The sequence below is a fragment of the Lucilia sericata genome, unplaced genomic scaffold, assembly GCF_015586225.1.
Source record: "Lucilia sericata isolate MDLA Ls3-8-SP2 unplaced genomic scaffold, ASM1558622v1 Contig000412F_arrow, whole genome shotgun sequence".
NCBI classification, from domain to species: domain Eukaryota; kingdom Metazoa; phylum Arthropoda; class Insecta; order Diptera; family Calliphoridae; genus Lucilia; species Lucilia sericata.
Genome location: NW_023994430.1, coordinates 164,098 through 190,320, shown reverse-complemented (window position 1 = coordinate 190,320; position 26,223 = coordinate 164,098). Strand labels below are relative to the sequence as shown.

The window sequence follows — 26,223 nt, the reverse complement described above, 5'->3', positions numbered from 1 at the left end:
TGAACTAGAACTGAACTAGAACTGAACTAGAACTGAACTAGAACTGAACTAGAACAGAACTAGAACTGAACTAGAACTGAACTAGAACTGAACTAGAATTGAACTAGAATTGAACTAGAATTGAACTAGAACTGAATTAGAACTGAACTAGAACTGAACTAGAACTGAACTAGAACTCAAATAGAACTGAACTAGAACTGAACTTGAACTAAATTATAACTGAACTAGAACTGAATTAGAACTGAACTAGAACTGGAATAGAACTGAACTAGAACTGAACTAGAACTGAATTAGAATTGAACTAGAACTGAACTAGAGCTGAACTAGAACTGAACTAGAACTGAACTAGAACTAAATTAGAACTGAACTAGAACTGAATTAGAACTGAACTAGAACTGAACTAGTACTGAACTAGAACTGAACTAGAACTGAACTGGAACTAGTACTGAACTAGTACTGAACTAGAACTGAACTAGAACTGAACTAGAACTGAACTAGAACTGAACTAGAACTGAACTAGAACTGAACTAGAACTGAACTAGAACTGAACTAAAACTGAACTAGAACTGAACTAGAACTGAACTAGAACTGAACTAGAACTGAACTAGAACTGAACTAGAACTGAATTAGAACTGAACTAGAACTGAACTAGAACTGAACTAGTACTGAACTAGAACTGAACTAGAACTGAACTAGAACTAAACTAAAACTAAACTAGAACTGAACTAGAACTGAACTAGAACTGAATTAGAACTAAATTAGAACTAAATTAGAACTGAACTAGAACTGAACTAGAACTGAACTAGAACTGAACTAGAACTGAACTAGAACAGAACTAGAACTGAACTAGAACTGAACTACAACTAAACTAGAACTAAACAAGAACTGAACTAGAACTGAACTAGAACTAAACTAAAACTAAACTAGAACTGAATTAGAACTAAATTAGAACTAAATTAGAACTGAACTAGAAATGAACTAGAACTGAACTAGAACTGAACTAGAACTGAACTAGAACTGAACTAGAACTGAACTAGAACTGAACTAGAACTGAACTAGAACTGAACTAGAACTGAACTAGAACTGAACTAGAACTGAACTAGAACTGAACTAGAACTGAACTAGAACTGAACTAGAACTGAACTAGAACTAAACTAGAACTTAACTAGAACTAAACTAGAACTGAACTAGAACTGAACTAGAAATGAACTAGAACTGAACTGGAACTGAACTAGAACTGAACTAGAACTGAACTAGAACTAAACTAGAACTGAACTAGAACATAACTAGAACTGAACTAGAACTGAACTAGAACTGAACTAGAACTGAACTAGAACTGAGCTAGAACTAAACGAGAACTAAACTAGACCTGAACTAGAACTGAATTAGAACTGAACTAGAACTGAACCAGAACTGAACTAGAACTGAATTAGAACTGAACTAGAACTGAACTAGAACTGAATTAGAACTAAACTAGAACTGAACTAGAACTGAACTAGAACTGAACTAAACTAGAACTGAACTAGAACTAAACCAGAACTGAACTAGGAATGAAATAGAACTAAAGTAGAACTGAACTAAATCTGACCTAGTACTAAAATGGAATTAAACAATGTTTATGTTAACTTTCATATAATAGTCAAATTATAAATTTTTAATTGATTAATCCCAAAATACTTATTTTCTTTAGAGAATCAAAAATAATTGTACCAAAAAGAAAAATCCTTTATTTTCATATAACATTTTTATTTGTTTTTGTTTCTAGAGTTCTCTTATAATTCTGGCTGTAAAAGTATTGTTGTTTTCTCACCCATACTTAGTTGTTTACTTTTTCTCTCTTTTTTTTCCAGTACTGGTCTCATTTGTTAATACATTTTTTGCTTCAAGGTGTTTTCAGAATTCTCGAACGTATTTTTCACACAATTTTTTTTTAACTTTTTGTAACCCATTTTTTTATTTTTTAACGCACTTTACATTTTTTTTATTTATTTTATAAGAAGCTTTTATTTTTTAATGGCAAACTTTAGCGACTACATTTTTTTTCTAAAACTGGTGTATGGCATACAGAATATCAATTGAATATTTGAAAAGAAGTTTTAGCTCCTGTCTAAAATTGTAAAATTTGAAGTCTAGTGTTTTATATGTAAAATATATACTTAAATAAGTAATTGTTTAGTAACCTGTGATTGATAACAACGTCACACGTAAGTCTTGTCAACTTAAATAACACACACATACTTGTAATGTAATGTAATTAATAAATAATTATGCGTCGTCTTAGCTGCTGTATATTTGTAAATTATTCTTTAATAATTTTCTAGTTCTAACTACTCTTGTATAACTCATTTGAAGTCCTGGTGATTGGTTGTTGATTTTTTTTGTAAATATTGGTAAAGGGTTATTTTCAGAAAACAAAAAACATAAATTATAAATAAATCTTTAATTTCATTAAAATTCTCATTAATTCATTCATTTTATTCTGTTCATTATAATAAAAATATAAATATATAATTGGTTTTTTTATATCAAACTTGGTTATTGGTTTTTTGTGTTAAAAAATGAAAAACATTTATATTTATTCCGAAAACAAATAGGTTCGCGTTCTGGTACCGTTACACCAGGTGGCCATTTGAATAACTCAAGGCCTGGTAGTGCCATGTCCACATCCACTACAATGTCAACATCAGGTTTTATCAATAGAAGATCAGTGCCGGCTGCACGCAAACCACGTCCGGCTAGTATTGCCGGTACCGGTGTTTCCTTAGAAGGTAATCAGCCTTTTAAACACATTCTCGCTCTCTCTTCTTATATTAATAAAATCTATTTTTTTATGTTTAAATTAAAGAAATAAATAAACTTAAGAAGGAAAATAAACCGCCCGTAAAGACAGCATCTTCGCTGTCACCGTCTACATCAGCACAAACTACTCCAAAACGTTCAACGAACATGATGTCTACATCACTTATAGTCACATCATCGTCCTCGCGATTATTTAGCGCCGAAAAGAAAACTCCCATTAAAAGGGTAAGAAACACATTCGTTTGTTTAGCAAACAAAATTTCTTAATTTATGTACATTTTTTTTAGGAACCTCTCACTCCAAAGGCCACAACTCCTAAGCCTCTATCAAAAACTGCTAGTTCAGATCGTCTCAATAAGTTGAGCAAAGAAAAATCCAAGGATATAATGACTAAATCAGCCATTACTCCTCCCGTTGCTAATAGAACTACTACAGCCAAAGAACCTACCAAGAGCAAAGAAGAAAAGGAAGCTATCAATCAAGTTAAAACCGAAGTAGTTACCAAGCCAACAGCACAACAGAATGGTCAAAAAGAACTAGAGGAAACATTGACAGCCCAACAGCAGGCTGCAGCCGTCAACTCACAGCATGAAGAAAAAACTGATGAAGGCACAGAAAAGGTCGTTACCGAACCAGAACCAGTCGCTGCTCCACCAAAACCCAAATCTCGCAGTGGCAGCAAGGAAGGTTCTATTGTACGTGAGTTAGCTCCAGCCACAGCAGACAACAATGATGCCATGACCGCATCAATGATTGCCAAGAGTAAGATAACCACAGAGGAAGAAGCTAAGGCGGCTTTAGCTGAAAGACGTCGATTGGCTCGTGAGGAAGCCGAAAGGCAGGCAGAGTTGGAAAGACAGCGCATAGAAGCTGAACGTTTGGCCGAACTTAAGCGCCAGGAAGAAGAGGCTGAACGTCAGCGCCAATTTGAAGAGGAAGCTATGCGTATGGCTGAGGAGCAACGCAAGGCCGAAGAGGAACGTTTGCGTCAAGCCATTGAGGTAAAATTGGCAATAGTTTTCAATCCACAACTAAAAAAAACAATAATATTTCATTTCAACATTTCAGGAAGCAAAACAACGTGAAGAAGAGGAGAAACGCAAACGTGAGGAAGAAGAGAAGCAACGTTTGGAACGTGAAGAGGCTGAGAAGAAGGCTAAAGAAGATGCTGAAAAGCAAAGAATCGAAGTTGCCGAACGTCTTAAGCGCGAAGAAAAAGAACGTGAAGAAAGACGAAAACGTGTAGAAGCTATTATGTCACGTACCCGCAGAGGTGGTGCCAATACCACACCAAATTCCACTCCTACAAAGGTAAAGCCACAATTAATTATACACCTACAAAGAAATACTTAAAATTTTCTTTACAGGAAAACAATAACTCTCCTAAACCTGCTGAAGCAACTCCTGTTACACCTGCAGTAGCACCCGCAGCAACAGCAGCAGTAGCAGTAACTAATACCGCTGAAACACCAGCTCAAGGAGGAGGTGTTGCTGAAACAAATTCTAATAACGACATTAATGCTATCAACACCGCCGTCAACGTCACCAATAATACTACGAACGATACAACAACTACAACAACAAATTCTACAAATGAAATGGTAGTAGTTAACAGTAACAGCAACAACACTGAAAGTGTAAATACAACATCATCATCTGGCTCATCCAGTAGCACAGCTACTACACCACCAACACCAGCATCACAACAACAACAACAATCTGCTCCTGTTGACCAACCACAACAGCAACAACAAGCACAACCTAATAATACAACAACTATTATTCCTGAACCTCAAAACACTCAAGCAATGTATGAGCAGTCAGTTATTGATAAAGAAAATTCACTCATCAATAGTTTTTCCAATATGATTATCGATGAGAATGTTAAAAATATTCAACAAAATTTACAGCAACAACAACAATTACAAGCACAAATTGTTGTTGAAGAAACAAATGGCAAAAAATTTGCTGAATTACAACAGAATAATGACAGTAATATCACAACAACAACAACCACTACGACACCAACATCGGTAGCTAATGGCAATGGTCATCATATTGAAAGTATTAATAATAAAAAGTAAGTTGAGTTTTTAATGTCGATTTAATGGAGGTTTTAGCTAATAGACTTATAGTTTAATAGAAAAATAATTTCATTTTTAATGAAAATTCTAATTCTGGTGCAAATTGATTATTAGAGAATATAAAAATATTTTGTAAAAATTTGAATTTTTAGTGAAAGTTTGGATTTTTAAATTGAAATTGGAATTTTCAGTGAACATTTTTAATTTTAATGAAAACTTAGCATTTTTAATAAACTTTTAATTTTTTGTGAACATTTTTGATTTTTAGTAGAGATTTAGTCTAGTTTAAGTCTAGTCATTTGTCTAGTCTATATTCCAGTCTATAATCTATTCTATAGTCTGGACTATAATCTAGTCTATTTTATAGTCTGGACTACAATCTAATCTAATCTATAGTCTAGTCTATTGTCTGGACTATAGTGTAGTCTCGTCTATAGTCTGGACTATATATAATCTAGTCTATACTCTAGTCTATAGTCTGCAATATAGTCTAGTCTGTAGTATAGTCTACATTCTATTATATAGTGTAGTCTAGTCTATAGTCTGGATTATATTCCAGTGTACAGTCTGGACCAGATAGACTAGACCATAGACCATAGTCCAGATTATAGAATGGACTATAATCCGGATTACAGACCTTAATGTAGACTATAGATTAGAGTATAGACTTGACTACAGTCCAGACTGTAGATAGACCAGACTATAGTCTATAGTCTAAACTATAGACCATACTATAGTGTAGACTATGGATCAACTATAGACCAGAATATGGTCCAGACTATAAACTAGCAGACTATAGACTAGACTATAGTCCATACTATAGACTAGACTATACACCATACTATAGATTAGACTAAAGTCCAGACTATATACTGGCCTATTGTCTAGACTATAGACTATACTAGTCTATAGTCTATATTAGGTTATAGTCTGGTCTATAGTCTAATCTATAGTCAAGTCTATAGCCTGTACTAGGTTTGTAGTCTAATCTATAGTCTAGACTAGATTAAACTATAAACAACACTATAGACTAGACAATACTAGACTAGACTATAGACTAGACTATAGACTAGACTATAGACTAGACTATAGACTAGACTAGACTATAGACTAGACTATAGACTAGACTATAGACTAGACTATAGACTAGACTATAGACTAGACTATAGACTAGACTATAGACTAGACTATAGACTAGTCTATAGACTAGACTATAGACTAGACTATAGACTAGACTAGACTATAGACTAGACTAGACTAGACTAGACTATAGACTAGACTATAGACTAGACTATAGACTAGACTATAGACTAGACTAGACTATAGACTAGACTAGACTAGACTATAGACTAGACTAGACTATAGACTAGACTATAGACTAGACTATAGACTAGACTAGACTATAGACTAGACTATAGACTAGACTATAGACTAGACTATAGACTAGACTATAGACTAGACTATAGACTAGACTATAGACTAGACTATAGACTAGACTATAGACTAGACTATAGACTAGACTATAGACTAGACTATAGACTAGACTATAGACTAGACTATAGACTAGACTATAGACTAGACTATAGACTAGATTATAGACTAGACTAGACTATAGACTAGACTAGACTATAGACTAGACTATAGACTAGACTAGACTATAGACTAGACTAGACTATAGACTAGACTATAGACTAGACTATAGACTAGACTATAGACTAGACTATAGACTAGACTATAGACTAGACTATAGACTAGACTATAGACTAGACTATAGACTAGACTATAGACTAGACTATAGACTAGACTATAGACTAGACTATAGACTAGACTATAGACTAGACTATAGACTAGACTATAGACTAGACTATAGACTAGACTATAGACTAGACTATAGACCAGACTATAGACTAGTCTATAGACCAGACTATAGACTGTACTATAAACTAGACTATAGAGTAGACTATAGAGTAGACTATAGACTAGACTAGACTATATACACTGTACTTTTGATTGGACTACAGAATAGACTATAGCCTAGTCCAGTATAAAGTTAAGATTATAGACTACATTCAACACTATAAGTATATTTAAATATTTTTAATTGTTTAAAATAACTTTATTAATAACATTGTTTTCTCTATACTTTACAGTGATATCGATCTTTTACAAACTGTGGTACCATCAACAAATCAATTAATTGATTTAAGTCTTGATTCTCAAGACAATAATGTTAATTTCAATAACAATAATAGTTTATTAACAACAACTAATACACTAGTCACTGCTGATAGTCATGAAAATAAAGGTAAATTAAACGTTTAATTAAAATTTAAAATAAAAAATCCGTTAAACTTAAGATTTTAACATTATTCATCCATTGAGTGAAGTTTTTAGTATAAATTCAAGTAAAATAGAAAGTGCGCAAACTTTGGTAACGGATTTTTATTTTGAATATGGCTTTTAGTACATTGAACTTTAATTTAATTTTATAATAATATGTTTATTTATTTTTTTTTTTTTTTTATTCAACAGATATTTCATTGCTGTGAGTTTAATAAATGGGGGAAAAATATTACAAATATTAAACAGAGATTACTGATGTAGGTTTATGTTCTATTGAGAAGACAATTTATAAACACAATACGAAGAAGAAAAAGAATGATGATGAAAGATATGGATGAGGGGAAGAATGAATGAACGAATGTCATAACTGCTACTACTACCAAATGCTGTGTAGAAAGAAAACAAGAGTTTGCTAAAAGGAGTGTTAAAAACAAACTTTCCTGCTCTACTCCAAAACAAAATATATAAAATAAAAAAACTATTTACTTTCTAATAATTAAAAAAACAAAAAACAATACGCGACAAATTATGGTTACTAAGACAAAAAAAATATATATTTAAAAACAAAAGTTAAAACTTTTGCCTCAAAAAAAAAAAAAAATCATATAACAAAAAGGACTTGATTAAAAAGCAAAACAGAAGGTAACAACAACAAAAAGAAAGAAAAAGAAAACAATATTGAGTAAAAATGAAACACAACCAGAACCTTTAAGAAAAAGTTTATAGCTTAGTTTGTAGATAATATTTATAAAACAACAACAAATTCAAGCTTCTTATAAAGAATAATTTAATTTCTTTAAAAGGCCAGCATTGCTAAGAAAATTAACTTTAATTTTTACAAAGAAAAACAGAACGAAAGTTCCGAGTTTTGTGATTAAAGTTAAATTTTCCCTAACATACACTATTATACCTAAATATTTATTATTATAACTTTTTTTGTTTGTTTTCGACACTCTACTATATACATACATACTACATATAATGATATATTTTATTTTTATTTTTTTGTTTTAATTTAACAGTGTGCCTAGTAATTAGAGCAAATTTTTGAGAAAAAAAAAAAATAAGAGAAAAAAAAACAAAATAATTCTATTTACAAAACAATACATTACATAATAACATATAAAAAAATGCTTAGCAATATTTATTAAACAAACAAAAAAAATTACTATATAATTTAAATTATATAAAAAATAGTTAAACAAAAAAAAAACATAAGAAAACACTTAAATACAAGACCACATATAGAGAAATAAAGCAGGGAACACAGGCAGACACTTTCAGAATGAAAATAAGTTTAAAAAAAAGGCAGAATATTTAAAACAAAATTCATTACTAAGTTTAATACTTAAGTAAGCACAAATTATTATTATTATTAATTTAAAAAAAATTAATCAACATAAATTATTTAATTGTTCTCTTGTTGTTTATTTGTTTCTTAAAATTTTCATTATTTATATTTCTTTAAACTAAATTGTAAAAAAACTAAAAAAAAAAACAAATCCTGCAACATGTCTTAAATGCTAATTTTTCATGTATAGTGTTTGTTTTTGTTGGTCTCGCAAAACTAAATGTTTTATAATTAATTGTTTAAAATTTGTTGTCCTTTATGATTTTGAGTAGTTACGCGGTTTAACTTCTTGTTCAATATTCTGCCTTTCGTTACAAACAAACAAAACATAAAAAAAAGAAAAAATTGCTTTGTTTTCATCATGATTTCTTGTAATTTCATGTGTTTTTGTTGTAAATTTTTCGATAATCCTTTAAAAATTATATATTTTTTTTTTCAATAAAATTGTGCAACAATTTATTATTAATTTAATGATATATTTTGTATTTAAATATTATTATTATTATTACTTTTTAATTTAAACCTATTTCGAAAAAATAACTTTAAAAAAATGGTAGCATTATAGTTTTAAATAATTTATATTATAAACTCTAAAAAATAAAATAATAAAAAAATAACATAAAACAAAAACAAAAAAACCAGCCGTATATAAATATACATCCGCCTAATTATATATCTACCACATACATACATATATTTAATACATGAGCATGATAAAACAAAACTAAATGATGAAAAAACAAAACTTTAAATTAAATAAAAATAAAATAAATTTATTATAAAAAAAAGGTCTGATTGTAATTTAAAAATAACAAATATTAAGAAAGAGTCAAAGTAACATCTAAAGGAAGAAGAAATCATTCAATTTAAAAAAAAAATCAATTTTTGTTTTCCTTCTCTTCTTCTAACTTTCACTCACTCTCTCTTTCTCTATCTATCTCTCTCTCTCTGTGTAGTTAATGTTAATTATATGATATTTCTTTTCGTATGTATGATTATTTGATAAAAAAATATCTTATTTTTTGTATTTACTTATAATATTTAGAAAAAGAAGTAACAAAACAAGAAAAAATATGCTTTGATTAAAACTGAAAATAAATCTGTTTCAATTTTGTTAAAAGTCAAACTCAATAAAAGAAAAATCGATATTATTCAAAAAAACAAGAAAAACAAAAAATCAAGTGAATTATGTTGTTAAAATCTCAATGCGAAAACTTTGGATGAAGGATGTAAAAATTAAATTTTTTTGGGTCCCGATTATTTCTTTCGATATTCTTTAGTTATTCGCATCCATACTATAAACTTTACTATACTCAAGACATTAGTCCAGACAATAGACTATATTATAGACTTCAAAAAGGAATACAGTCCAGGCTATAAACTAGACTATAGGCTAGACTATAGACTATACTATAGACTAGACTATAAAGTAGACTAGACTATAGAGTAGACCATAGACTAGACTAGAATATAGAGTAGACTATAGAGTAAACTATAGACTAGACTATAGAGTAGACTATAGAGTAGACTATAGAGTAGACTACAGACTAGACTATAGACTAGACTATAGAGTAGACTATAGACTAGACCATAGACTAGACTTTAGACTAGAGTATAGACTAGACTATAGACTAGACTATAGACTAGACTATAGACTAGACTACTAGACTATAGACTAGACTATAGACTAGAATATAGACTAGACTATAGACTAGACTATAGACTAGACTATAGACTAGACTATAGACTAGACTACTAGACTATAGACTAGGCTATAGACTAGACTATAGACTAGACTATAGACTAGGCTATAGACTAGACTATAGACTAGACTAGACTACATATTAGACTATAGAATAGAATATAGAGTAGACTATAGACTAGACTATAGACTAGAATATAGAGTAGAATATAGATTTCAGTAAAGACTAGACTAGACTAGACTATAGACTAGACTATAGACTAGACTATAGACTAGACTATAGACTAGACTATAGACTAGACTATAGACTAGACTATAGACTAGACTATAGACTAGACTATAGACTAGACTATAGACTAGACTATAGACTAGACTATGGACTAGACTATAGACTAGACCAGCGGTTCCCACCGTTTTTTACTTCGCGGACCCCTTGAGGAATTTATTTAATTTCACGGACCCCCATACATATTTTGATATCTTATTGTTATAAATAACACTGTGATACAAAAGTGAAGAAAAATAAAATGCAGGCGTTCTCATATACCAATTCTATTTCGTTATAGTCCATAGAGTACGAATATATTTTTAGTTTTCCCCTATCACTTCGTTAACTTACTTTTTAAGAGCAAAAGATGCGAAAAAGAGCCATTTTTGAAGTTTTAAATTTGAAAAATCATAAGTTTAGTAGTAGTTTTCATCCGATTTTCAAATCCGATATTTTTTTTAATGATACAAGTGTTGCCGTTTAAGTAAAGAAACTCACACTTTTTTAAAAAAATTTCATTTTCATCATGCTCTACTTTGACCTTGAGGCAGTGAGTTCATCTTTTATTACTTTCCTGAAGAATCACATAAAGGAAGGTTTCTAAAACTTGTTATTTCATAAAAATCTATGAAAAACTGGATGATTTATGCCAATTTTTCTAATAGCATGTTCCTCGAATTTTTGGTTTTCTCCATACAAATTAATTTTTGTATAAAAATGTTTATAAACATTTTTTAAACTTGTTACAAAGAAAACCAGAAACATGAACGTTTTTGTATGGAAGAAATATGCTATATTTTTATAAAACTTAGCACAACTCATAACCTTTTTCATCGATTATCATAAATTGACCATCATTGGAAACCCAACTTAATGTGCCTTTTTTCAAATGTAATAAAAGCTAAAGTTACTGCTTCATGGCCAACGTAGAGCAGTATGAAAATTAAAAATTGTGAAAAAAATGTGAGTTTTTTTACTTAAAAGGCCGTAACCAAGACATTAATCATAAATTTTGGATTTATTTTTTTGGGTTGAAAGACAACACTTGTATCTTTAAAACAAAATATCCAATTTGAAAATCGGTTGCAAACTACCATAAATATATTTTTTTAAAGTTAAAACTTCAAAAATAGCTCTTTTTCACATCTTTTGCTCTTAAAAAGGAACTAAACGAAGTGATCGGGAAAAATTAAAAATATATTCCTACTCTATGGACTATAACGAAATGGAATTGGTATATGAGAACCCCTGCATTTTTTTGCTGTATCACTGTGTAATTGTTCGTCCGAAAATTGTCTTAGTCCTGGTCCATAAACCCTATAAAATATTCCCGTACATTGAGATCGGAGATGTTTTCAATTGCATGGTTTTAAATATAGAATGACTTCTAACATGATGTTTAATTTTATGATCGTGAGAGCTTTCATGTTCATTTCTCGTCAAGGTATAGAAAAGGTTTCTTTATCAAGTATTGTCGACATGTGCTTAAAGAGTCATGTTTCTAAATTTTTTTGCGATTGCATAGGAGTGAGCTGAGTATGTAAGCTAAGTTTTCGAGAAAATATGTGAAAGTTAGACTTCTTCGATGTTGTTGCGGAATGCGTTACCCACATAAAATATGACCTGAACTCTTTGCGAATGTACTGTGAATTTGGATCTTAATTTTGAATTTTAAAATACCTACGAATTATTTTACTGCGTGGTTTTGACTATTTACGCAAAACGCTATGAATTTTCTGATGTTGATTTAATAATATTGGACAACAAAATGAAGTTAAAATCTGTGTATCACGTCGGAATGGAATATTTATATTTAAAATTAACTAGATTAACACTTTTGCTTACAATTTAAAAAAATATTATGAAATGTGACCTAACCTGGGATACCAGTATCAGTATTTAATTCTAAGGCAAATCATTATCCGTCTGCTATAAAAACATTTATTTCGATACATATACATTTATAAAAATTACAAATCACGTAATACTTTACTTTATAAAAGTGAAACAATAAATTTGTAAGGCCTAGCTTCATCCTGATAAACGACCGAAACAATAAAATTCAAAGAGTCACCAACAAATCTGGGATTATTGAATAAAAATTGTGTATTTTAGTATTTATGACAAATTTGGAGATATTTTTAATATTTTCTAACATATAGATAATATTTTTTATTCATGATTTTTTTCGTTCGTCTTCGCGGACCCCCTAGGATTTTGCTACGGACCACTAGGGGTCCGCGGACCCCCTTTTGGGAACCGTTGGACTAGACTATAGACTAGACTATAGACTAGACTATAGACTAGACTATAGACTAGACTATAGACTAGACTATAGACTAGAATACTCTAGACTATAGACTAGAATATAGAGTAGACTCTAGACTATAGACTAGACTATTGACTAGACTATAGACTAGACTATAGACTAGACTATAGACTAGACTATAGACTAGACTATAGACTAGACTATATACTAGACTATATACTAGACTATATACTAGACTATAGAATAGACTATAGAGTAGACTATAGAATAGACTATAGAGTAGACTATAGACTAGATATAGTCCAGACTATAGACTAGATAATAGTAGGGACTAGACTGTAGTTCAGACTATAGTGTATACTAAGCAACAGACCAGACTATAGACTAGACTGTTGTTCAGACTATATCCAGACTACACACTAGACTGTAGTACAAACTATATACTAGTATATAGTTCAGACTATAGACTAGACTATAGTTCAGACTATAGACTAGACTATAATTCATAATATAGACTAGATTATAGTCCAGACTATAGTCGAGACTATAGACTAGATTATAGTTCAAACTATAGACTAGACTATAGTTCAATCTATAGACTAGACTATAGTACAGACTGTAGTTCAGAATATAGACTAGACTATAGTACAGACTAGACAATAGACCAGACTATAGACTAGACTATAGTTGAGACTACAAACTAGACAATAGTCCGGACTATAGACTAGACTTTAGTCCAGACTATAGACTAGCCTACATGTTAATAACCGAAAATCTTCGTATTGTGAACAATACTATCGAGGAACTATGGACTAGACTATAGTTCGGACTAAAAACTGTTATATTGTCTTGACAATATACTAGACTTTTAAAATACAGTCAAGAGTATAGACCAAACTTCAGTCCAGACAATAGGTAATATAGTTTTGACTGTAGTTTGGTCTATAGTGGACTATTTTTTAGTCCATAGTCTGGACTATTGCCTAGTCTATAGACTAGACTGGACCATTCAGGGATTCAGGGCTGTTCAATTCATTAAAAAAGTATATTTTGCTCTCTGATTTCAAAATGCATATTTTAGCTTCGAAAGATATAATTTTTAGAAAGAAATTTTTGGATAATTTGAATGTTATTGAAATATGGATAAGATGGATAAAATGAGCCAATAACACTTTAAATAAACACTTCAATTACTCATTAATGACTAGTATTGCATAGTTTTAGGGTTTTTTGTTAAAACATATAAATTCAAATGCCGTAACGTATTTTATGTTTAACAAAAATATTTTCGCATATTAATATATTGAAAAAACTATTTTTCAAAAAAAAAATATTTCACTAAAAATTCGATTTTTTACAAAAAATATATTTTTATTTAAAAACTAGATTCATTCACGAAAAATTAAAATTAAAAAATGTGATTTTAAACTATAGTGAATGAAAATGGTTTGGAAAAAAAAGTCATGTTCGATTCATACAATATATTACGAAATTCATTCAAGTTATGTATTATTTTTTTTCTGTGTAAGGGCTATACACAATCATCGGACGCAAAACCAGACACAAAATATGTGGGAAACTGTGAACTGATCCTAAATAGGAGGTCCTTAGGAATCCGTTGCTACACGGATGGCTCTAGGTTGGGACAGAAAATGGGCCTGCGGGTATATATTGAAGACCCATAATAAATATACCATACACCACATAAATATACCACCGTTTTGCTAATCAAAACACTCGCTTCCAGGCAGAAGTGCGAGCAATAACGGAATGAGTAAATTGGATTAGAATAGATATGATGTCAATAGGTGTTAACATATTTACCGACAGTGTGAAGGAAATTATGGCGTTATAAGATGATAATCGCCCCTATTCCGCATTTCAATTCGAATCGAAATTTTCTCCGTTTGGCAACTTTGGTATTCTGCATTTCGATTCGACTCTCCGCCACATAAACAACAACTTACAAAAACGTAGGTACGATCGTAACGCAGAATACACACATTCGTAAAGCATTGAAACGAAATGGAATTGCTTCTTCTTTTTCTTACGATTCAGTTTTTTGTTGGAATAGTTTTTTTCGATCATTGCGTAACTGAATGCGTAATCGAAATGCAGAATTGGGTGAATGTTAAATCGAAATTATTGGATTGTAAAGAAGCTCTAACCCAATACTCCCACAAAGATAAAGTTTACATCATATGGATACCAGTCTACTCGGGAATAGTCGGCAACGAAAGGGATGGGAGCTCGTTAACCTGACGAACGCAAAACCATTTGACGCAGCGAGGGCATCATTGGAATAGTAAAACGTTGGATAGAATCACAAACATCGGTCAAAATGACCAAGTCTGAGGTTAGTATGATGGTACATATTTATGCTGATTAGACACACAGGATTACGGGTACATCTATACAAAATTGGAAATTGTAGAGAGGACAGTGGAACTCTGTAGTACTTTCTTAGCCATTGTCAGGCTTTCGCCGAAATAAGATGCAAATATCTTGGGAGTGATTTATATATATTTTATTAAATTATTCGTATAAGAAGTTTTATTCGTCATTCATTCGAATAATCGAATAATTTTTAAAATTTATTCGAATGAAAAAGATATTGGAAATTTTTATTCGAATATTTTTAAACACCTAAACCCTAATACATGGAAAATTTTGTGTCAAGTGACCCAACTATCCAAGGTTATTACTATTGGATAGGAGACACAAATTTTCAGCTCTATCGGTTAAGAACGGCCGGACTTGCAGCGGGTCAAAGTTTGACACTTTGGTCATACAAGGTTTTATTCAAATTAGTGTAACTTTTCACCTATTGGTCCTAGCAAAAATTGTCCAAAGGAGTTCAGATAGCTATTTCTTCATTGTTTACAAATTTGTTTATTATGTACACAATATAACACCCTCCGCACTATAGTAGTGTAGGGTATACATATCATGAATATACCGAAAACCCTGAGTTTTCAAGTTTTAGGTGAATATATCTCGAAGAAGAAAGAAGATATGTCAGATGTTAAGTCTTTATTTGAAATTTGACAGAATGGATTTTCAGATGGCAGACACACAGTTTATAAATAAAGTTGTCTTGGCGTTGTTATAATATCTCAAAAAGTGTCAAAAATTTAGTTTTTTTCAAACTTCAAGACACGATATCTCAAATCCCAGATGTGTGAAAACTTGAGGCCAGATACGGATTTAGCACGGCTCAATCCTTTAGGAAAGTGTAGCTTGGTCTTATGGTTTCGACTTTGTTGAAATTTTATTAGCCTGAGCAATTATTTAACTGTTTGAAAACAAACTCCATAATATTTGCCAGATTTAAAAAATCTGATCTTGATCTGATTTTATACTATTAATAACATTAAAAACTTGGTAAATATTTTTAAAAATTTAAGAAAATTTTACTTAAATTAAACAAACTTAGAAAAAACAACACATTAAACCATCATAACAGTACGTTAATTCAAAAATATAAACAAAACTGTTAATAAATGTTAACATAAACACCCTTTGGTACTGTTAAATAACAAACAATAACAGCGTTGTATATAAAAGTACTTACGGATGAGATCATTAACTAAACTACAGAAAATAACAACCTTAACAATAACAATACAACTTAATATTACACTAGCAACCCTAGCTTTGATTAAAAAGTGAAATTACACTGTACAACAAAACGAATATGACTCAACAGCAACAACGAATGACTGAATGAGTGTAAATGAGTGTGTTTTTTGTTGGGCGCTGGACTGACAAGTTAAATGGTTAATATTCAAGCATTAAAACTGGTAACAATCATAACTAGTTGAAACGTTCAGCCGCTAAGACGTACGGAAGAAACGAAGAAAAAAATTTTTTAAGAAAAAATAATAAAAACAAACACGTACAACTGTGATACAAAATCTATAAATTAAACAACAAAAAAAAAATATAAGAAAAAAATTATACAATTTTTGCATAATACGCAACAATTGGATTTTTTTAAGGAAGCAACTACTTTGAGGCGTATTAAAAAAAACAGCTTTAAAGTATTACAACAAAAAATCTTTTAGTTTAACATATAAAAAACTTGTTTTTTTAAAAACCAAAAAAAAATGTCAGTCAATCGTGCACCAAAGTCTGGCTTTGCAGCTGAAGCTCAACGCAAGGTAAGTGATGACAAATAAAACCGAAAATTGTTGTTTTTTTTCTTCAAACCCACCATTGAGTAGAACTTGGGAGGTATTATGGATTCTATTCTAATGTTTGTAACATAAAGAAATATAGGCGGTAGATTTTAGAAATTATATATTCTGGATCCTTATAAAATTCTAAGGCGATTTAGTTAGGACCATACGTTTGGCTATAGGAGTTATTTAAAGACCCTTAGAGCAAGGGTCTTCAAAATATTTTCTTTTGATGTGAAATATTTAGTAATAAAATTGGGTCAATCTTCTAATTAGGAAAAGTGCGTTAAGGTTTAAACGGTCTTATCCGATAAAAATGTTTAAGCAAAATATAAGAAACTTTTTTTATGCAGTTCGAAAGCTTTAAGCTTTAAAGCTTCTTAGAAAGCTGAAAATAATGTTATAGCTTTGAACCGATCCAAAATTTTGAAACGAAATTTAATAAAAACCTTGTTCCTGTATAATTTGAAAAGGTCACTTGCTAAAGCTAAAAGCCTTAAAGAGAACTTAGAAAGCCGAAAATAAAGTTATAGTTTCAACCGATTTACAGTTTTGAATCGAAATAACTCTAAAGAAAACGTTTTTCTGTATAATTTATAAACGGCATTAGCCCTACTGGTGGGTATTTAAGATTCGTCTAGGCCGATTATAACACACTTACTTGTTTCTATATGCATTTTAAGACCAGCAGAGATCAAAACAACAAAAAATATATTAAGTGGAATAAAACCAGAAAAATAAATATGAATAACTCTACAAACACAAACACACACACACACAGAAAAAAAACACTTCTACATTCAACATGTGTGTGAGAGTGTACGGTGGTAATTGGCGGCAAAGAGTAAATAATTTGTAAGGAAATCAAATGAAATGAATGCACTGGCCCCACTAGTTTAGAAGAATGAATTATTAAATAATCGCTCTAAATTACGATTGTAAACGAACGAGTAAATGAGTGAAGGAATTTAAAGAAAGCAACAGTTAGATTTTTATTTTATTTTGAGGGTTTCTATTAAGGGTGACAGGAGGAGTAGAGGTGTATGTTTAGGTCAGATAAAATGCTTGAGACAGGGTGAGCAAGTCATTCAATAAATCATTCAATTTTAATTTCATTGATAACTAGAGAATAATAAATAATATTCTATATTATTATATGAGTTTTAATTAATAATATTTTAATGTTTACTAATTAAATACTCATATTTTGTCTCTTGTTTAATTAGTAATTAATGTTTAAATTCCCTCTTTAGCGTCATCACACAATGACGATAACTTTTGAAGGCCAATGTCTGGTTTAAAAGTAGGTAACTACAGATATGAGTAAACGTTTTAGGGAGAAATAGTTTTATGCCAAAAAAGTATACATTTTTTATAAATTTATAATCTAAAGACACTAACGAACTAATTCAACTAATCATATGTATACGCTCCCTTTTGAAACTATTTATTTTAATAAATTCTAATTTAGGTTTTCTTTTTTAAGGTGCCAATTTAGGACCCACCTTAGTAGTTTTCACAAAATATATGTTTTTGTTTAATCAAGGAGCATTTCTTCGAAATCATATCAATTTAACTTTTATTGAAGTTTAAAAAAACGTTTAAAATCGAATTTTTTTAGTTTATCAGTCTATATTGGTGACTAATTTCTATTTTAAAATAGGGCAAGTCAAAATTGTGTATGATATCATTGTTATTAAATTTTATACACTTTTTTTCAACAAAAATGTTTAAAGTTCAAAGTGTTTTCTAAAACAATTACAACTTTAAATAATAATTCAAGTGGAAATTTTTTCTAAAGTTTGAAGGTTATACGATTTTCGTTGCTTTTTAGCAGATTTTTCCTTGAGATATTTTAGTTTTTAAATGGTTTTTAAAAGGTATAATAGATAAACTAATGATTGCTTTGAACGGATTCCTAAGCCGAAATTGAAAGTATCTTGATCTGAAGTAGATTTGTTCTAGTTCAGTTCTAGTTCAGATCTAGTTCAGTTCTAGTTCAGTTCAGTTCTAGTTCAGTTCTAGTTCAGTTCTAGTTCAGTTCTAGTTCAGTTCTAGTTCAGTTCTAGTTCAGTTCTAGTTCATTTCTAGTTCAGTTCTAGTTCAGTTCTAGTTCAGTTCTAGTTCAGTTCTAGTTCAGTTCTAGTTCAGTTCTAGTTCAATTCTAGTTCAGTTCTAGTTCAGTTCAGTTCTAGTTCAGTTCTAGTTCAGTTCAGTTCTAGTTCAGTTCTAGTTCAGTTCTAGTTCAGTTCTAGTTCAGTTCTAGTTCAGTTCTAGTTCAGTTCTAGTTCATTTCTAGTTCAGTTCTAGTTCAGTTCTAGTTCAGTTCTAGTTCAGATCTAGTTCAGTTCTAGTTCAGTTCAGTTCTAGTTCAGTTCTAGTTCAGTTCTAGTTCAGTTCTAGTTCAGTTCTAGTTCAGTTCTAGTTCAGTTCTAGTTCAGTTCTAGTTCAGTTCTAGTTCAGTTCTAGTTCAGTTCTAGTTCAGTTCTAGTTCAATTCTAGTTCAGTTCTAGTTCAGTTCTAGTTCAGTTCTAGTTCAGTTCTAGTTCAGTTCTAGTTCAGTTCTAGTCAGTTCTAGTTCAGTTCTAGTTCAGTTCTAGTTCAGTTCTAGTTCAGTTCTAGTTCAGTTCAGTTCTAGTTCAGTTCTAGTTCAGATCTAGTTCAGTTCCGCTTCAGTTCTAGTTCAGTTCTAGTTCTAGTTCAGTCTAGTTCAGTTAGTTCTAGTTCAGTTCAGTTCAGTTCAGTTCTAGTTCAGTTCAGTTTAGTTCAGTTAGTTCAGTTTAGTTAGTAGTCTAGTTCAGTTCTAGTTCAGTTCTAGTTCAGTTCTAGTTCAGTTCTAGTTCAGTTCTAGTTCAGTTCTAGTTCAGTTCTAGTTCAGTTCTAGTTCAGTTCTAGTTCAGTTCTAGTTCAGTTCTAGTTCAGTTCTAGTTCAGTTCTAGTTCAGTTCTAGTTCAGTTCTAGTTCAGTTCTAGTTCAGTTCTAGTTCAGTTCTAGTTCAGTTCTAGTTCAGTTCTAGTTCAGTTCTAGTTCAGTTCTAGTTCAGTTCTAGTTCAGTTCTAGTTCAGTTCTAGTTCAGTTCTAGTTCAGTTCTAGTTCAGTTCTAGTTCAGTTCTAGTTCAGTTCTAGTTCAGTTCTAGTTCAGTTCTAGTTCAGTTCTAGTTCAGTTCTAGTTCAGTTCTAGTTCAGTTCTAGTTCAGTTCTAGTTCAGTTCTAGTTCAGTTGTAGTTCAGTTGTAGTTCAGTTCTAGTTCAGTTCTAGTTCAGTTCTAGTTCAGTTCTAGATCAGTTCTAGTTCAGTTCTAGTTCAGTTCTAGTTCTGTTCTGTTCTATTTCTAGTTCTGTTCTAGTTCTGTTCTAGTTCTGTTCTAGTTCTGTTCTAGTTCTGTTCTAGTTCTGTTCTAGTTCTGTTCTAGTTCTATTCTAGTTCAGTTCTAGTTCTGTTCTAGTACTGTTTTAGTACTGTTCTAGTACTGTTCTAATTCTGTTCTAGTTCTGTTCTAGTTCTGTTCTAGTTCTGTTCTAGTTCTGTTCTAGTACTGTTCTAGTACTGTTCTAATTCTGTTCTGTTCTAGTTCAGTTCTAGTTCAGTTCTAGTTCAGTTCTAGTTCAGTTCTAGTTCAGTTCTAGTTCAGTTCTAGTTCTGTTCTAGTTCAGTTCTAGTACAATGATGTTAAAAATTTTAATTTAAATTTTTTTTTATTCGTTAAAGTTTGAGAAACCGTTGAGACTTTTCTATGGCATCAAAAGAAAATAAAACATTTTCTCCAGTTTTTAGCTTAGGGGATTTTTAATAATAATTTAAATTTTATTTTCAAAAACAATATTTAACTTTTAATCTTAACTAGCGTGTTGGTTATGATTTCATTTTCGAGAAAGCTCAAATGTTTATCTTCATCTCTGTAATATTTTTTCCCCCAATTACGGTATTTTGTTTAAAGTAAATATTTACTTTTTTTCAACAGATAATGTCATACTTTTTAAGTAAATAAATCACAAAACAGAAAGGTTATAAAATAAAACATAGTGAAACGTCACCAAAAAAACTAAATTACTATGTTTTGATTTGGTGTATAACATGTTTTTTCACTTTATTTTGGCTTTTAATGTTTGTGTTTTTTTTATTTTTTAATTTGTCCGTTACACTTTTTATTATGACATTAAATTAAAGCATTAGAATTTCGTTTTCATTAGTGTGACAGATAAATTGTGGTAGAGAGATATGTAGATAGAGAGAGAGAGAGGGTTTATGTTTGATGTTAATGTTGTCGTTTTTGTTTTGTGTCAAAAGTATTGTTAAACGGCTTCGTTTTAAGGCCACATTTGTTAAGTCTAGTGTAATTTAATATTACAAGGATTAAAACAAACAAACATTAATTGACACTATTTTTTTTTACTCTCGTTTACACATGACAAACACCCTTTTTAGTTTTTTGCTTATTACTAATTACGTATTAACTGAAAGAAAACGCAAAAATTTAAAGGTTGGACTGAAAAAGTACTTTTTTAAATTTAGTACCACCTTAGTTTGACAGCTGCTTGAAAAAGGTTTGAAGACATTTTTAATAATTTTCCGGTTTAAACCTTGTATAAGGGGTAAATTTTAATTTTCTTAATGAAGAAAAATACAAATTCGTATCATTGTTACAAGAAACTAAAGAAGATATGTAAGAAGGGACTTTTTTTAGGGTGGCAAAAATACGAAAAAGAAAAAGTACAAAAATTATTGTATGTACTTGACAAAGATAAGCAAATTGTATTTAAGCAGTCATGTACATACGTATGTAATACATTAGCGTGGAACACAAAACAGACCATAGTATGGATTCATTCCTATGATGTCATCGTGTTATTTTAGTTTGTTTTTTTTTTCGTATTTTTTCTTCTTTCCTCTATTTGTTTCCCTTTTTTCCAAAACAAACACTAAAATATTTACACACCACACCATACACAGACAATTTAATATTTTTTTGTTAAATTTAAGGTTTAAGTGTGCGTTATTTTGAATGATTATTCTAATCCAGACATGGAAACTTTTATGTTTAACTTTTTTTCTAAAAGTTTAGGATTTAAAGTACTAATTTATTTATCTAGTCGACAGATTAGTCTATTACTAGTCTATACATTAATGTACTAACTAGACTATTAAGAGGTCAATTGACTAGTATCGGGATTAGTCTATTAAAACGGCCATTGAATAGTCTACTGACAAGTCTTTGACTATTTACTGATCAATTTACCGGTCTAGTCTATTGACTAGTCTTCTTACTAACCCATTAAGCGGCCTTCTCTATTGACTAAAAATTATATGTCTTTTTACTAATCTATTGACTAGTCTATATTGTATTATTTTCGGCATTTTTATTTACTGGCTAGTCCTCAGACTATTCTGCAGTTTAAACTATTGGCTATGAACTTGTGTATGGCTTTTAGTAGCCTCAGCCACCCTCGACCTGAGCTTGTCGAAGAATAAAGACCTAAGGTTGTTGTAGAGTGGCAAAGTCAGACCTGCTGTCGAACAGTTGAAGTACCATCTGATCTAAACAGACTCATAAAGATCTGACTATTTTCCAGAACCAGTTTAGGCCACTTCATTGAAATGTCCTGGCTCCCAGAACAGATTCAGTTTCGCATGTTCACACATCTCCAGTTTACCGACCGTTGTATGACAGATATTTTAGCCTAGGGGAAGCTGCAATGGTCAAGCAGCTGAAACCGAGTTCAACTGGTTATCAATTTATTCGAAGAAGGATCAAAAAGAAGAATTTGAATTTGGTTTTTATTGATCGGTATACTGATTAGTCTATTGACTAGTGTATGGACTAGTCTATTCATTAGTCTATGAACTAGTATATGAAGTACTTAGCTTAATAATTATATAAAGTGAGTTGTCAAAAAGTACAATAGTACTGAGTATTCCATCCCTGTTGTAATCGTTAATGTTTTGTTATTTTTTCTCTAACAATACAATATCAATTTGTTACTAGCCTGTTGCTTACCTCAACTCTATTACTCCCTCTCTTTTATTTCTTAATAATTTTTCCCAAAAAAAAAATATCATAAAAAAATTATTAAAAATTTCCGTTTCCAACAACTTTTATGTATTTATTATTATTCTTCTATCAAGTTCCATTTGTTCAAAACAAAAACAAATAACTAACAACTCCCAGTGTCAAAGATATCTATACATTTACTTACATACATACGTGCCCACAAACATGGAGTACATAGAATTCATATGGAAGTATATAGTATTTTTCAAGTTAAATTTGGTCTTAACATTTGTTAAATATACGATGTACATAAATATACAACAACAACTAATAAACAAAATGAAATATTTACTTTTTCAAATAATTTTGCCGTTACTGTGTAGTATTTCTTATTATTTTGGTTAGACTTACTATATAAGGTATAAAAATTTGAAAAACAAACATCAGACGCTTTCGTTAAAGCTCAGTTGTTCGCTCTCAGAACGACAATATCACATTAGACTCTCTTTTTTTTATAAGTGTTTTGCTGTTGTTTTTTTTTTTGTTGCTTTAAAAAGCGTATGGGGAACTAACGTCATTATTAGCAGAAATTGAAAGAGTGTTTTCAATTGAAATTGAAGAACGTGTTCGTAATTGAAAATCGTTCAAATTGCGTCAATCTAGTGGAACATTCAACCCTATTTTACATTTCGTTTATGTTGACGCATTCAGTTACGTGATGATCGAGAAGAAACATTCATTTCAAAGAAGAAGCATTTTCATTTCAATGCTTTACGCAGCGTCGAATCGATATGCAGAATATAAAAGTTATCAAATGGAGAAAATTTCGATTCAAAATGAAGTATAGAATTGGGGTGATTAAATTAAGAATGTTTTGATAAAGATCTGAACATAATTTAAAAAAAAAACAATGATTATTTGACTCAAATCCTTAAAAAAATAAGGAAAAGCTAGTTGTTATTGTTGTAACAGTTCGACTGTGACCGATAGCTCTTTTCTGGGGAAAAAACTTTCGGTTGATATAGCTGTTGATGGATTGACAATCTTTGGCCGAGTATGACTCGGGTCGTCAGTGAAAATGCAATTGTCGTGGGAACAAGGAAAAGCTGGTAATTAAATTTGATTTAAGCTAGGCTACAGAGGCAGTAAGCCGACTTACTTGGCTCCTTAATTGATGAGGTTTTGTTATCCTAAATTGATCGTTCCTCGACCCACCACTCAGACAACTATGCCTCTATGATAAGTGCTGAGGCAAACCAACCTAAGGCACGAACAAACGAATCTATATTGTGGATGTCGATACAAGAGAGATTAGCCAGCTTATGCAAGAAGCTATGGCCCATAGTGGAAAATCTTAAAAAGGAAGACATTGTTCGACCGTTAAGTTTTCTTCTCGTCATGCAAAAAGTTATGGCCAATAGTGATGGTCCACTACATCTTAAATCGCATAGAAATGGACACCGTCAAAGAAAGTGTTTGACCATTTTCTTTTCATCCTCTTCATTGTAACTTCTGCAGAAGTCGTTAAAAAGAAGATTTACTCTCCTAGCATGAGCACTTAATAACCAATGCGCCTTTAAGACGGTTGTCAATAGCATCAACCACCCATGACCTGAAGTTGCCGTAGAACCTCAATGCCAACGATCTCAGGTTGTCAGAAAGTGTCTAGGTCAAACTTACTGTCTAACAGGTGGACGTTGATATGACCATCTAATCTGAATATTATATCGATCAGAGCAAGCAACTTCTGCAGAAGTTGTTCAGAAAGTGTCTAGGTCAAACTTGCTGTCGAACAGGTGGACGTTGGTATGACCATCTGATCTGAATCTTATATCGGTCAAGAGCAAAGAACTTCTGCAGAAGTTGTTAAATGGAACATTTTATCTCCCTCTACTCAATGCCTACTTAAGGCAGTTGTTAGTGGTCACAACCCCCTACGACCAGAATCTATCTTGTGGATGTCGATACAAGAGAGATTTTCCAGCTCATGCATGAAGCTATGGCCCATAGTGGAAAATCTTAAAACGGAATACATTGTTCGACCGTTAACTCTTCTTCTAGTCATGCAAGAAGTTATGGCCAATAGTGATGGTCCACTACATTTTAAATCGGATAGAAAGGGACACAGTCAATGCGAACGATCTCAGGTTATCATAAAGTGTCTAGATCAAACTTGCTGTCGAACAGAATCTTATATCGGTAAGAGCAAACAACTTCTGCAGAAGTTGTTAAATGGAACATTTAATCTTCTCACATGAGCACCTTCTAAACACCTACTTAAGAGAGTTGTTAGTAGTCTCAACCATCCACGACCAGAAGTTGTAGTAGAAGATCAATGACAACGACCTGAGGGGTCAGACAGGTCAGACTTGCTGTCGAACAGATAGAAGTTTATGACCATCTGATGTGAGCAGATCTATAAAATTCCTGTGAACGTCAGTGTCGCTTTCATTAAGGCGTTAACCAGTTTTAGACAATTCATTGTAATGGACCGGCACTCAGACCAGCTCAAGTATAATCTAATTACAGGTTTGCTCTCAGCACAAATTCGAATATTCCTTGTATATCCTATAGTACCTCATCCAATTTACCGCCCGTTTTATGGCTGATACGACCATGCACTGGTTAAGCAGCTAGACTGGGTTAGAAGGAAAATTTATATTTGGTTTTCCATTGAGTTTCTCTTTTTCGAGAACTAAGTCTTTTTTAAAACTGATGATTATTGGGTGCCTTTGTTAGATTTTGGAATAACTATTCATACATACATATGTGATTTAAAAACCACTACATATGTATAATAAATTTTTAAAGTGTTGGGAATGATGTGTCAGTCTTCATTATGATCATATATATATTTTTTTTTCATATAACGACATCATCAACACCATATAGTCAAATTTAGTAAAATAATTTCTATGAATTATAGTTGAAAGAGTGGACAATAAACACACGTTCATTTAAATATACAAATATATACAATACATAAATAAATAAATGAATATATTTAAGTATTTTACATTTGGTTTGTTTAGTTTTTAGTTTCGTTATGATTATTACTAGTTTTTTTTTCATACTGAAATGTATAATTTATTCAAATTGATGTCAACATCAGAATTGTTTATATATTTAACAATTTTATTGTTTTTTATTGCTGGAGTGTCTGTTGTTTGGACTATAATAGAAGAATATAAATTTTAACGCTTTTCTAGTTTTTATGTTCTTTTTATTTAATTTTTG

The 26,223-nt window shown here is 31.0% G+C and overlaps 2 protein-coding genes across 22 annotated transcripts in view; both read left to right on the top strand.

Moving 5' to 3' along the window:
• The window catches only part of LOC119604630 (ensconsin), a 42,543-nt gene extending 34,032 nt beyond the window's left edge, over positions 1-8,511 (top strand). For 18 of the 21 annotated variants that reach the window (XM_037957377.1, XM_037957375.1, XM_037957369.1 and 15 more), the window contains 7 exons: positions 2,595-2,768; positions 2,846-3,024; positions 3,087-3,800; positions 3,868-4,110; positions 4,167-4,879; positions 7,034-7,188; positions 7,416-7,827. In XM_037957377.1, the coding sequence (XP_037813305.1) occupies positions 2,595-2,768; positions 2,846-3,024; positions 3,087-3,800; positions 3,868-4,110; positions 4,167-4,879; positions 7,034-7,188; positions 7,416-7,432 (2,195 nt within the window). In that variant the 3' untranslated portion in view covers positions 7,433-7,827. Of the gene's footprint in view, positions 1-2,594; positions 2,769-2,845; positions 3,025-3,086; positions 3,801-3,867; positions 4,111-4,166; positions 4,880-7,033; positions 7,189-7,415 lie in introns of all 21 variants that reach the window. The other 3 variants (XM_037957385.1, XM_037957380.1, XM_037957368.1) reach the window with 2 other exon arrangements.
• Positions 8,512-16,573: 8,062 nt separating this feature from the next.
• The window catches only part of LOC119604633 (myophilin), a 30,544-nt gene continuing 20,894 nt past the window's right edge, over positions 16,574-26,223 (top strand). The window contains exon 1 of the mRNA XM_037957390.1: positions 16,574-16,979. Within this exon, the coding sequence (XP_037813318.1) occupies positions 16,926-16,979 (54 nt within the window). The 5' untranslated portion in view covers positions 16,574-16,925. The remainder of the gene's footprint in view (positions 16,980-26,223) is intronic.